This window comes from Pyrgilauda ruficollis, unplaced genomic scaffold (genome assembly GCF_017590135.1).
Source record: "Pyrgilauda ruficollis isolate IOZ18807 unplaced genomic scaffold, ASM1759013v1 scaffold4, whole genome shotgun sequence".
In the NCBI taxonomy this organism is placed as follows: domain Eukaryota; kingdom Metazoa; phylum Chordata; class Aves; order Passeriformes; family Passeridae; genus Pyrgilauda; species Pyrgilauda ruficollis.
Window position 1 is genome coordinate 6,548,862 of NW_024525489.1, and position 15,218 is coordinate 6,564,079.

Here is a 15,218-nt window from a genome sequence, read left to right on the forward strand (position 1 = left end):
CACAGTATATTTATACAGTAACAGCTTTCACAGAACCAGTGTGGCAAAGCTTTACAGAAACAATCCTGAAATCAATGACTGATGTAAGCAAGACTGTTTCATGTGTTATGCAGAACCAGTCAGATGGATGATGGCATAAAGTTACCAAATATTTAAATGCTATCTCTGGGAAAGCCAGCATTGGTAGAACACTGGTCTTGAACGCCCAGATGTGCCTGGCACCCCTAACAGCAGTTTAAATTCAAGGGAAGCCATCATCTGCAATAATACTGAATGTAATTACATTGCAGCCTCAAAATGTTTCAGTCAACAATGCCTGGTGAAGTAACTCTTGATTTATTTCAATGTTTGCTTATTGATCTCTTTAATTTTATGGTGGTATTACCAGGAAACAGACATAAAACTCTTTTAATTCTAAATAATATCCATGTGAATTTTTTAAAAGACTGTAAATCAGTTAGTACTGCAGTAGCAATTATCAGCTTTCATCAGATGAGACATTTCATTTATTCCTACCACAAGACTCCAGAACTATAGTGCTTCTAACACGCTACAGCAACGGGTTGTTAAAAGTACCAGAGCAGAAGTCTCCCCATCTCTTTGCAGGTCGCTGTCTCCCAAAAGCCACTCCAGCAGGATTGGGACACCAGCATGGATCTCCCCCCACTGCTGCAGCAGCTCACACACTATGCCAAAGGCTAAATCCAGGGCCATTGGAGCATTCACTATCCTAAATGCAAACTCTGTTGAGAGAAAATATGTGTAAGAATATAGAGCAAGACTGCAAACATTTTCAAATAAAATCAGCACAAAAATGATTTCTTGAAAACAGATGCCAAACTTACACAAACACGTGTAGAATGATAAATTATACTGCAAATAAGTTAGATGGATGTTTACTTCTGTGCCACTTGGGGCCTTCTCTCAATTCCAGAATAATACATGAAGCCACTGAAAATGCTGATGCTTAATTTTTTTTGTCTCCTGCCTGTGTAGTGACATTTATTAATCTGGGTTTAAATATACAGGTATGTCTCTTAAAAACATCTCCACACAGTCCTGTCACTATTACATGGTGACTAATTTTGCCAAACAACAGCTATGCCTTAGATCTCATGTAACATTTTCACTGGAACTCAAAACCTACAACACATGATATGTTTTTAAAGGGCTGGCATATAAAATGAGTAATTATTTGGTGTGTAATCTCTTTATATAAAAGATATACATACACACACACACATGTAAGAGAGATCAGGCACGAAGACAGGCTTAGAAAAGATGTTTGAGAAGGGAAAGGCAGACACTGTTTACGACCCCGTCACAGAGCTATATTTATACAGGTTTTGGCATCATGCCAGTGCTGTACACAAAGCTATCATCCACACTGTATTTGTTCCCTGAACTTCCTCACTGCTCTCATGTGGGGAGATGCTGATTTAACTCTCTGGGTCCTAGGGCGGCCTTTGATAACAGAGAATATAAAAATACCACAAGTCCTGTGTGTCCACAGGTATGAGTTTCTCCACTTGTAACTTTAATGCAATTTTTTTTTTCTTTTCAAAAGGGCTGCGGGAAAAAGACCAGAAGAGGAGAGCTAGTGGACAAGCCTCTTTAAAATCCCTATTACTGCAAAAAGGATTTTGGCAAAATTAATCCATGTCCATAGTCACCAGCAAACTGAAAAATGTTCACTGAACGGTCTAAGTAGTGGTACATAAGGACATGCCATTCTTGAAGGTAGTAATTTGGGAGCAGACAACACAGCAGAGTCAGAATTTGGTAAGAATCCATACAGATATGGAAGGCACACCTTACTTTTTGTGTGTGACTGTACTTAAGCATTTCTCCTGAAAGAGAACAACCATCTACATGGAAGAGGCACAGCGGTGCAACCAAGACTTCTCCCTCACAACCCACATTCAGAGCTAGAGCATGGACCCCCGTGCTGTAACCCCTCCCGAGGCCTCAGGCCAGCTGCAGGTTTTCTGGGGTACATTGGCACAGCAGAGAAACTCACATTAAAACACCAGGATTAGGCAAATACACATGCCAAAGAGTAAGGAAACATCTAAGGGCATAACAGACCGATGGAAAGATGAGTACATGCACTTGACAGACCAGGCAATGTACTGAGGACATTGGGGAGAATGAATTAGTATTTGAGATGATGAGGACAAAGGACCATAATAAGGAAGGGAGTGAAGGAGAAAGAACAGATGGTCCCTTCTTTATCTTGGAGTTATATGAGGGTAAATGGAAATCTCCTTGAACAAGCAACAGGAAGGCAGGCAGTCAATCTCCTAGTGACACTAATAATGCTACATACACAGTTTGTCTCTGGTAGACAGCAAAATCAAATGTTCAAATCTGTTTTCTTCATGTCAGGAATTGTCACATTATCAGGACAGCCCAGAGTTTTTTCTGAGGGAGTGCTTGAGAAGGGGTGTAGTGCAACATTTCCATCTCATTTGTTTTAGGTATTGGGGTTTTTAGATATTGTTTTTGTTTTTGCTGACTCTCCTTTGCAGGAATTTCTTGGGGATTTTTATTTGGGTTTTGTTGTTGTTTTTTGGTGTTTGGTTTGGTTTTTTTTTTTCTGCTGTGGGGTGTGTGTTTGTTTGCTTGAGTTTTTTGGGGGATTTTTTTTTTTTTAACCCTTGCTTTCCCTGTTGCTGGTACCCATTTGGTACCACTCTTATACTCTAAATAATGGACACAGTGGTTGTCTTCTTTGTTTTGGTTTGCTTAGGCTTAGACAGGAAACAGTTTCATTCAAGTGCCATAGGGACCTCAGCAATACTGGCAATCTTCAGAGCTGAAAAAACAGAGATTAAAATGGAGTGTGGTGTTCTGGGCCTGAAACAAACATCCTGGTTATGAATGCTTACAAAATGCAATATTTTAAATTCAGCTCTTTTGAATTCTGCTGATATTTTTTAGTTTTATGATGATTCCTGAATGCGTATGATTTTAAGTATTTATATAAGGCCTCTTCCTTATGACACTTTATTTGTATTTGAATATTTAGCAAATTAGGTGATGCTGGGAGCTAGAAACCAAACATGATACTTCCCATTGCTGAGTTAGCTGTTGCTTTGGAGGACCAATTATAGATAGCACTGCCAGTTCTGGGGCCTTTTTAACATTTAGTCTCCTTAAGTGTAAATACATACAGTGATGCTCTCTTTGTGAATGAGAACACTGAACTGCTGAGAAATGCACCAAGAAATAGATTGGAGCCTCTAACTGCGGTATTTCATGACCACGCTGAAAACTACCAAGAGGTAGCAAAACAAGTAATGCTGATGTTCTGCTTAGACTAAACTTGCATGCTAGCTAGCAGTTTTTCAACAGCATGACACAGAAGAAAAGGCAGTTTTGTGGTCACAGAGTATAGCAGTCTAGTAGACAATCCTACAAGTTGTAACAAAGGAAAAAGCATGTCTTTTTTTGTTGCTGTTTTTTTCCTTCAAACTGAAAAAGATAAAAAAAATACAGGGAAAACATGCAAAGGATGTGTAGCACCCAGGAAAAACATGAAGATCCTGAACACACTGGCCACCTTTCTGTGAACTGCAAATGCCATTTAACTGATCAACAAAACTTGTGTTTCAGTTCTAGTGTTGAGACTAGAGAAAACAAAGCAACATCACTTTGATAACACTAAAACTTAGGGTTCCAAAAGCTTGCTAAGAGTCTGCCTACTTTGCAAGGGCTTTGTGTTAGAGAAGCTGACATAGCAGCATCTTGGTACTTCAGGTGTTCACAGAGACTCAACAACATACCAGTGGTCTGGCAGATGAAGAATTTTCACTTCCACCCGCTCATTCTATCCCACTCTGCAGAGTATCAGGAATAGCTCCATGATTTCTGAAATGCTCCCTCAGCTGCTGTTACTTACAGAACACCCTGATATTAACTGACTTTGATACCAGTTTATACAAATTTGATGCTAGAATAGTTCAGGATTATATTTGTGAACTGTCAATGCTACAAGGATAATGAAGAGATATAGCACATATCCAAAAGAAGTGTATCAACTCTCCTAAGCCTGGAGTGCTGAAGTAATGCAAATGGGTAACAGCAAGCAAAGTGTAACAGCATAGGCACCCATGATTGAATAGGTAAAAAACACTTTCACAGAGGGTAGATGTTTTATTGCTTTGATGACCCCCAGCTCTAAAAGTAACTGCCAGGGATGCTGTAAGCATGCATAGAATCTTTGAAGATACCCACAAAAGATGTGTGTCTTCTCAAAAGAAATGTACAGTCTTCACTGTTTACAAGAAGTGCTCCTCACATCATCATCTGCCTGCAAAGGCAGGGCTGATTTTCAAGAAGCCACATATTACACATGATGCTGTGTTTGTGACTCATGCTGTGACTTCAGAGAGTGCTCTGAGCAAGAGGCAAGTTCACCAGGGGCAAAAAGGGCAGGTGGCTCCCCTTTCACCACAGCCCCCAAGGCCCCTGGCTTACCTGGGAGCCAGCTCAGGTACTCTGCTGATCACCTGGTAAATTAAGGCTCAGAACAGCACAAAAGGCATTTGGCACGCAACTCTTGGCGTGTGGGCTCTTCTGCTTGGCTGGCAAGCTGAGCTGGCTACCCTGCAGTCAGAACTGGTGTAGCTGGGGGCTGGGGAAGGGAAGATCACAAGACAGCAGGAGGAAGGAAAGAAGCCAAAGGGAGAGCGAGACCTCCCCGTTCAGCGAGCTGCTAGCCCAGGTCAGCTATCACCCCAAATGTCCCCATCAGAGCCTTGCAAACAAAATGCTGAGGTTATTTAAATGACTAAGTGTTAATAGCCTTTCGTAATATAACTATTTAAAGTAACTGAATAAAAAAAAATTCAAATGGCCAGGGCTCACAGCTGATTACTGCCAGAAGAACTAAACCTGCAAAAACCAAACCTGAAGATGTAACTAGTGCTCTAAACTGAAAATACAGCAGAGCTCCGTCCACAGACGTTCTACAGACTATCAATATTGTGTTAAAAACATGAGTTTCTTTAAATCTGAAAATATGCATATGTTCCAACATGCAAAAACATCATGAGCAAGATAAGCATCTTACTAAATAAGCCACTACAGGGGTTGAAATACCAAAAAAATTCTCTATGACTTAAAACAAGTAGTTACAAGCAGAATAGTTAATACTACTCATTGAAATAAAAAATAAAGATAAGAATCAGGTACTACATACTTTTTTCATTTTGAGGAATTGAATTTTCATAAAGGGAAAGGGGTTAAGTACGGCAGTGTTTTGGTCTTTGTGAATCCACCCACATAAAAATTAGACCTCCCACATACACATTCATATAGTCCAAAAGCTTTGATCATGCCAGATGTAAATATTTTTTCTAGTAGCCTATTACGTGTCCTCCAACTATACAATTGTTCTCTGTTAAAGCCTCTGTGATATTATGGGGAACTGAAAGGATGTATTAAGAGCATATACACATATTTTATGGACAACCATGATAAAATATAGGCAAAGGATAAAAGTAGAACATATTTTTTGCCTAACAAAGCATTTTGTAATTTTTATACTGCAAATTGAAGTTCTTCTAAATCAAAGAGCAATCCAATTTTTTTAAACATATACTGTGTTCAGAACAAACAGAAAGAGAAGCGAATCTGCAAGGAAGCTTCGTATAACAGCTCAGAGATAAAATCTCACAAAGAACAGTGTACCAACAGTAGTGATGTTTTCAAGGAAAATATATAGGGTAAGTTCTTTAACTGAGATTACATAAAGTATTTTAGGTAGACCACTACCATCTGAACTGGTAAAATATTTTTTACTTTGTGGCACAAAGTGCTGCCCATAAAGTTATAAATATTAGTACATCACTATCATTATGGTACCTCATACCACCCTGGTAAAATGAGGTAGTATTCTTACTTCAGAGGGAAGTTGACAAAGGCATGGACCTTTAAAGCAACAAAGATCATTGAATGATTGCTTGGCAAAACTGGGGATTTATCTCATGTTTTCTGATACATCACTGTAAAAGATGATGAGTATCAAGCAAGATATCAGGTTCTCATCCAAGTGATGGCAGATTCAGCATCACGGTCACTAATACCTGTAATATTAGATTTGCAAATGGAACATTTCACCTAATCACTAATCACTTTTTTGTTGTATAAAGATTGTCTTCCTTTTAGTGTTCAGTAATAATCAAGCTTATTCTATTCTCAGCATATGAAATATAAGAGAGCCGAGTGAGGCAGTGCTGCACATATATTTTTTTAAAATGCTGTGTTTATATATGCCTAGATTCATAAAATTCAAAAAGCCTTCAAATTTAAGAATGAAAAAAATCCCATTGGCCCAACCCAAGAGTTAAAAGAGCTGGTAAATAAAGTGAGGCTAGAAAATGCATTTCCTATGTTGAAACACATTCTCCTTTGAGATAGGCAGGAATTGTGCAACTCCACAGCAAGACAATGCGTAGGTGTCACTGAACATGCAATGCTGCTACTGATAAAACAGGAGGGCAGAATAAAAGTAACTAAAGGGGTGTTCATACCCACCCAGTCTCACAATATCGCCCTTCTGGGCACTAGGATTAAAAGAAGACAGCTGAGAAGCAAAACAAAAGAAAAAACCCTAAAAAAAAAAAAAAAAACGAACCAAGAAACCAAAAAAAAAGAGAAAGAAAATGCAGAAATGGTAACTGTTGCATCTGGATGGTTGGCAGATGGCTCTTGCAATTGCACTGTGTCAATTTAAGTTACAAACATCAAACTTTCCACTTTTTAAAATGACCATTTATGTAAAATCTAATATATAAGCAGATTCCTTTTCATAGTGTTTCATAAAATCAAAGGCAATTAGATCATTTCTATCCTCTCGAGAAATACCATTCCCTAGATGACGTACAACTGCTTCATATGTTTTCCATTACCATGCCTGAGTCTGTTTTATAGCTGTGCTTTTTCAGGATGGCTTTAAAAAGAGGCCCTTCCTGACATCACGCAACACAATGTCAAAACACAACACCATTACAAAACAAACTAATCAAAACTAATTTCTTAATAGTTGCAGTCCCTGAGTAGAGCGGCGGTGATGCTGCTCTCAGCTTTGACTTTGATTATAAACAGATCTGAGTTAATAACATGTCTGATTAGCATGGAAACTTACAGCTCAGGAGTGAACAGAAAATTTAAGTCCCTTCTTGTGCAAAAGAGCACAAACATATTCATCATCTTTTCAAGCCCTTTTCCGGAATGTGAACTGAACAGTATTTTTCAGCTCAGTACCTACGTTATTTTTCCTTTTTAAATATATATGTATGTATACATAAGATTTTCCCATGTAAGCCATGCTCCTGTACACGAAGGGTTTTATTACAAAACAACCACAGCTCACAGATCTGTCAGAGGAAATGAGCCTTTGGACTTTACCTCTTATATTACCACTTTTGCAGAGCCTCCCCCCCTCCAAGCCATGTTCTAATTTAAACAGCAAAAAGACAGTATCTCATTGCCTGAACTCACTAAACTCATGCTTTTCCTTTTTATAAGGTAAAAATATTACTCAGCTAATTTTTAAAACACTGCCAATGAGAATATACTGTTTTTTAAACTCAAATTATGTATTTACTGGAAAAAAATAAGGTAAATACGGTTTCCAAACTAGTATTAATGACTAGAATTAAATGTATAACTGAAGACTCTTGTTACTGGCTTGTACCAACTATACAGAAATTTTTGCTTAGCACTGATGAAGGTTACCGAATGTGAAAGAGCTGTATGTTACAGGTCTGCTGTAGGAGACACAGTTACTTCTGCATCATAGATGAAATTTTAGAGTGACATCTGGGGAATGATGGTAAGAAGCTTATAATTTAAAGGATAAAGGAATAAGGAAAGAAGGGGTAATGAGTACAAAAAATTTTATAATTATTATAATTATTCGTATAATTTGGGCTGAACAAAAAAAAAAATGTTAAAAGCAAGCTATTTTAAAAGCAAGCTGTTTTCTTTGCCAAAGAAAGGCAAACTTTCCTTTTATTGCTATGGAGCCACAGCCATGACCATCACAGCCTGCATGAAGAGCCTATCAAGATCTGTAAGCTGCTGTCCTGTTTACTCACTCACAATTAAAACACTGATAAGAAAAAGCACATTTAATAGATTATTCACATGAACACTCTGTTTAACATTTACCACTTCCAGACTCCAGCACTGAGCGCATAAAATAATTTTTCATGTATTCTTTCCTAATTTTTCAAGCATGACCTTTACATAACAGTGCCACTGAGTAATTAATAGAGCTAAATGAAGCACTGTCAGTAAATAATCAGTAGGCAGTGTTTGATGGATGAGCTGATTCTAATTCAGTCCATTCACTTTCAACTTTAATTAGTGGCATTGTATTCTAGCAAGCAAACAGTTCCTTCATCCATGTGATGATCTAATGTTGTATAAGTGGGCTGACAACAACTTTTAAGGTGTTGACATAAATTTGGGAATACAAAGTAAAAAATCACAGTACTTACACATTTTATATATAATATAATTCTTAAAAAAGATGTAATATAAAGTTCCTCCTGCAAAACCCACTGATTTTAATGAGTTCCAGACACACCAGTAAATCTTGCTAAGACAATTATAAGTCTCAGTGCAAAAGTTCTCTCTCCTCCTTCTTTAATTAAGCCAATTCATGTGAATTATTTAGTGTATCTTGGTGAATTTTTTGCAAGACACAAAAACAAGTATAAAAATGCTATTTATTTCTACACAAGTACTGATACAACACTAAACTTTTTTGGTGCTATAACTCTCATTCTAGATGCAAGCTTGACTTAGCTGATGACAACTACTAAGGAAACTCTGCGTTTTTGAATTACTGGAATTTAGAGTCATTTCAGATTACTGAAAAATGTTCTGATTTTCAAGGTCTCTTAGGTTACAACATGTTTTGATCTTGTTCTACGCTTTCTCCTAAATGTTAGTTTACACTGGTATTTCTCATCCTTCTTCCAGCAGTTCTCTCTAAAGGGCGGAACATGGCACAGTTACAAACTCCTGCAAACCATGGCTACTGAGCACATCTGAGCAAAGGCACTTAATAACTTACTATAACACATCTGGTTCAAGTGTATGTGGGACTTACTGAAGGAAGGTGTTTTCGAGCAGAATAGCAAAAAAAACCAACTCAGAAACCTCCGTAATTCAGTCTTTGCATCACTTTGGATACCTTCTATAAAATGTTATGGGGGGACACTGTTTTTAGGATGGTTTATATTTAATTTTTATCTTTGTTTCATATTACTTGTTCAAGAGGGTGGCATTCAAGAAGAAGTGGCCATAAAATTGCTCTTACAGAAAGTGCCATAAATCTTTTATATAATAATGTAAAAAATATTCATACTACAGTCTCAGCTTCTTTACTGGCCAATTTCCTAAACCCCTTTCCCTCACCATGTAAGAGAATACACTTAAGGAGCAAAAGCCCACGGAAACCATTCACTATATGAACGCCTGATGAAAAAAAAGCCCAGCCACACTTCCATGAAAAGCTTCTAATACAGTCCGGATTGTCTGTTCTTACTGAGATGTCATCTATGGGATGAAATGCGTGTGAAGAACAGCTCACATTATTTTTATCTTTTTGCTGATATATGGACACAGATGCACAATGCTATGAAAATACAACAGAATTTGCAAACGGTCTGAAATGTGAGAAGCTACCAGGACCACAAAACATTCACACTGCAGGTGCTAAGTACAAATGACCAAGAGAATTTTCTTGCTTTTTTCTGTCGAAATCAAAACGCCTAGCAATGCCTACTTGCAAATTGCTTTCAATGTAGTATAGTGGGATCCGTTTTAATTTTTCTGACATTCCAACAAAAAAAGTCAGCTAGGCTATTGAGCTGCAGTCACACAGACAGGCAGGTGCTGTTTATCCTATTCAACAACTCAGTGATTACAGGTCACTTAGGGGCAGTGATCTAAGGAGAACTTAGGGGCAGTTCCCCTGCAGGTGCGTAACAGGTAAACAGCCCCAAGTCACAATCCTGAATGGAAAATATCTATCTCCAAAGAGTTTTTCAAGAACATTTTCACTCCATGAGAGAACCACTGGCTCTTTTCGATAGGAAGATGATGCACCAGCAACTTCACTTGAAAGCAAATTGGTTTTTGCCCTTTCTTTCAGAAATACTCTCTGAAATGAGATTACACACACATATTCCTCACTCTACTACCACAAGTTTTGATTCACATTAAAGACCTACTGATCCTAACCATCCTATTATGACTGAAGCATTTCTAGAATCAGGACTCTATCTTTCTTAATTCTTTTGAATTATGTTCACACTAAAGAGATCCTAAGGAGAGGTTCACACCCTTTTTACTTCACACAGTTCTTGCCACCTAGGTGACTTCTGGATTTTGCACCTTCAGTGACCCAGGACACTTCTATTTACATGGGCAGGTCTACACCTCTCTGGAAGTCGCATGACTTGTATCTCTCTGACTGAAATACCTCAAGCTCTGGCATTTCCATACAGCTGTAGTCTGAATGTGTTAACAGCCGGCTCAAGATTTGCTAGGAAACTTCTAGCTGTCATCAGGCCATTCTCTAGCAAGCTCCAAGGGACTTGGGTAGTGTATCTCCATCTCAGATATTGTGGGATGGCTCCCTGCAACTTCATCTGCATCTTCAGCAGATGTGGCATTCCAGAGGCCTTGGCATGCTCAGGTGGATTACTAAATAGTACCATGGTCGGTATGAGTTACTTCAAGGACTTTGACCAAGTAAATTTACGTAAGGAGCAGGAGCTGCTTAGTTTTGCATAAAGTGTAAATATATACACAAATTCTTTGACTGATAAGTAATATTCAGTCAGTAACCAGAGTTCTTCAACAGAAAATCTTCAACACAGATACCAACATATTTGTCTAATACAGATTTTACATTTATCTTTTCCATTTCCTTCAAAGTTCCTTGAGGAATTGGTTTATACCTCTTAAACTGAGAAGGAACTAAGTGCTGAGAGCTCTCCCCAGTGTGCTAAATGGAAGTGCTCCCTGCACAAGACAAAAATTGAAAGCATTTGTGTCTCACATAGTAATGCAGACATGAACTATGCAACACCAGGGACTTCCCCACCACAGGGAAGAAATCTCTTTCTATTCTCTACACACTTAATACATGGCTTTGAACCTTTCTTATTCAAAATACTCCAAAATATTCTAAATAGGCATGGAAGACAGAATGGCTAAGTAACCTGGGGCTCTCAGTCATTCATCGTGATATGGAATGCTTCATAAATCACTTATAACCATGTGCAAGGAAAGAAGGAATGGCACTATCTATTCTGCAGGAAGAGCAGACAGTCATGAAGATTAAAAAATCTTGACTGGTTTCAGATGTCTGATCTGAGACATTATGACTTGTTTCACTGAGGAGTCAGCACCCCATAATGCTTTAATATTCAAAATGCACTTCCCTCTGGCTTCAGCTGTGTGTGCTCTGAACTCCTGCAAATCATGCCTGCAAGGTACCCAGCTAAGCATTCCGCATGGTGACCTCCTTTCCAAACTCTGCTTGGAATGACTTGCTTACCTGCACAAAACAGCTCTCTGGGAGAGGCAGGGACAGAATGCAAAATCACAAGGGCAAAATTAAATAGCTTTGGCATGTCTCTTCTTGTGATCCTGGTCTTACTCTCTTTATCACATTCAATTTTCAGCTGAGGTAGTAGTTGAATTTCCTAACATTTGGATACCTGACCTTGCAATCTTCCAAATATTCTTGGTGTGGGGAAAGGCTGGAGGAGGAAGATGGCAACATATGTGTATAATTTGCCAAGTTCCAAAAAGAAAAAGTAATCTATACCATCATCATTTCAAGTAACTAAACACAGTCTGGACCAGAGCTACCTATAGCCACAGCTGCACAATCCTGAGGCAGTGTTCCTGGCATTGAGCATCCTCAGTAGCCCTGCTCGGGATGCAGGTAAGCATTTCAGGAGCAAACATTTAAGCTGCTTTGTGAACACAAAAATCTTTTAGGCTCCTTTCAATCTCTATTAAGTGTGTGTGTATGTGTGTGTATATATATATATATATATATATATGAAATCTATAGCATTTTATAGTACTATTTCTCAGTCAAATTTGTACATATTTTACCAAAAATGCATATCCAAAGCATACATATGTAACAGTACTCAAAGAAAAGGCCTTCAATTTTTTTCACAGCCTGAATATAGTATTTCCTCCTAATTTCATATGTAGAATCATGTTTACAGTAACAAAACTCAAATAATTAAAGTTTGCAAAAAATACAGTATAGAAAAATCTCAGTACCAACTAGTAAGGATTGACACAAGTAGTTGAAAACCAGAATTTTATAATGAGAAGTGTTAGGCAGCCCTAATAACAACAGCCCATCAACGCTGCTTAAAAAATATTCAGTTCAAACAATAAAATTTACAAAGCAAATTACAAAGAGACAAATGAGACAGAAAAGCAGAAGGCTGTAAGTTTACAGAGGTCAATTCAAGATATGTTGAAAAAGTGAAAGAACCATGGAGAATGAAATATGAGTGCAGGTAGAGAGGAAGGAAGCACTCAGTGCACAGAAAAAAATAACAGCTCTAGTATATTTTATTCAATCAGACTGGCAAGCTGAAAGAATAAACAACATCAAAGGGATTTTTTCCCCATTTTTAAACAAAGTAAGGAAATCAGGAGGCAAACTTCTGTGTATGTGTTTCCCACTATAACTTGTGAGCCAGTTTCAATCCAGTTTGACAAAAAAGGATACAGGAATATGAAACATTAAGTTTTATTTCTATGAAATAGCCAACTGGGCAAAGAAAGGAGACCCTACTGCAGTCATGCCTATTGAAAGGATGAAACTTGAATCATCAGACATGAGAAAATCCACTTACCTGCAAAACAAATCCATTAAAAAAACCACCAAATGTAAGCTTCCTTCACTTCACTGCCCAAGGAACTTTTTACTTTTTTTTTTACTTGGTAATGCCATTTGAAGTTACAGTCCACACTGTAACTGAAACATGCATCTTTAATCTATAGACTTTTTCTGTCTTTAACATCTTATTTTTCCATCTCTATATTTCAAATGAGTTTCCTTCAGCAAAGGCCACATTCTACTTAACCTTGCCATGGCACTAGGTGAGCCTTAATCACAAATTGTGAGAATCAAGTAAAACCCCTAATTTGGAGAATTTACCTCTACCCTGTGACAACCTTTCACAGCGGCACACAGATGACCATGCTAAAAACCAAAACACATTGCAAAAAAAGGCAGCTAAAAAACAAAGGCTGCCTGTATTGCCTCTACTCCTATGAATCTGAAATGAAACCACTATTGAGTTCTACAGACCAGCCTAAAATAATTCCGTTTGTGTGTATGTAAGTACTACTTCACCCTTGAGATCATTTTATCCCTAGGCTTCTCCCTACACCCACTGTATTTGAACTCCAAGATCTGTGCTTACCTTGCTTTAGGGGAGCATGAGGTCACTGACTCCAAAGTATCAAATAATCTGTATTTTGGTATATACCCTTAAAGACTACTGTCCACCTGAGTATGATCTTGCCTAATTAAACTGACCTACCCAACACACATTGTTTTCACAGAATCCTCACGGCTGGAAGGGGCCTCTGGAGATCATCTAGTCCAACCCCCAAGGAGTTTGCTTTAGGGGATGGAAATGAGTATTGCAAACATCTTTTCTAAAATAAAGATTTTCTTCATTAACACAGGTTATATGATCCTATTGCTGTTAAGCTTCAGAGAACGTGGCACATGCCTGTTTTCCTGATGTTTCTCAGAGGTGGTATGTTAGTATTCTCTATTGCAAAATGGCAATTGATGGAATATTTACATTTGGGGAATCTGAATTAAAGAAGAAAGATATTCTGGAAATTCCGTTTTTAGTTGTGCTTCTTAACGCATGTACGTATGACAGCAAGCTTTCAGTACGTATGAGAAAATACAAAAAATTTAAAAGACCTTTCTTCAGCTGTTTATAGTAAAGGTAGGTTAAACAGAGCACCTAAATGCAAGAATCTATAGTCTTGAAGGTCTACTATTATAATACATGGATTCTGGAATTAGGGAAGGTTAGGTTTGTTTGGGTAGGAACTTTTAAGTACAGCAAGAAGTCTGAAAGTGTAACTGTGGTCTTCAGCACAAACATGAAATCAGCCTCTGTGTGTCTGCCCATGAGGGAAAGTAAAAGGGTAATTAACACAGTACATGAAAAAATGAATGGGTTTTACTAGTTCTGGTAACAAGATATTGTAAGTCTAAGCTTCACTGTGATCAAGCCAAGTGTATAAGTTAATCAAGACCTTCACTGAAGTATTTCTGTTAACACTTTCATCTTACCAGTGGGAATTATTTATAAAACTGTTTTCCACTGGCAGCATGACAAGGTGATCATTAACACAGTACAGACCATGTGAAGGAACCAAATTAAAAACATGCGAAAGTGGCATTACACTGGTACTGTAACAGCTGCCATAAATAATTCTGCTCCTCAAGGTGGTTTCAACAGTCTTGCTCTTAATCTAATAAATCAAAAGCCCTTTATAAAAAGTCTAGTTCTCCAAATTTACATTTCTAGGCTTCCCAAGAATGTTTAACTTTACTTTCTCAAGCATGAGAAATCAATTTGCTCAACTAAGCCAGTTCCGAGTTCTCCTTGTAAGTGCTCATTTGGAACTGATTATAGGAAAAAAAAAAGAGACATTGAATTTTACACATCTCAGGTTTTGAAGTAAGAGTCCATGGTGTCCCACAACTGCTTCCCCCCACCTCCCCTCCACCAACACACCAGGAATTAAAGTAATCAAATCAGTGGGAAGGCTGTGGCACAGGAAATCAGTAATATAATAAAACCAACTTTCATTCTAAGGTGCCGCTTTGACTCCGTCACAGGTAGGAATTATCTTGGTCATTAAAAATTTCGAGCGCTGACTTATGTGAAAACAAGGTGGTGGTTTAGGTTAGTTTGCAAAGGTATTTATATCCACTACCTCACTCCCACCCACAAACACACAAATGAAATTCTGTGTGCAAAAAATCTGCTTGCAGGAATGCATCATCTCCTCATTCTTGGTGAAATACCTCTGGGATCTGCTGGGCATTCCAGCTCAGCCTTTATAAGGAACTCCATGTGTGTATGGATGTGCCTGCCCAGGACTCTCCCAAG

At 38.1% G+C, this 15,218-nt stretch overlaps 1 protein-coding gene across 2 annotated transcripts in view; it reads right to left on the minus strand.

Moving 5' to 3' along the window:
- Window positions 1–15,218, minus strand: part of THADA (THADA armadillo repeat containing) — a 154,371-nt gene that overhangs the window by 4,261 nt on the left and 134,892 nt on the right. For both annotated transcript variants that reach the window (XM_041477307.1, XM_041477306.1), the window contains exon 37: window positions 577–743. In XM_041477307.1, the coding sequence (XP_041333241.1) occupies window positions 577–743 (167 nt within the window). The remainder of the gene's footprint in view (window positions 1–576; window positions 744–15,218) is intronic.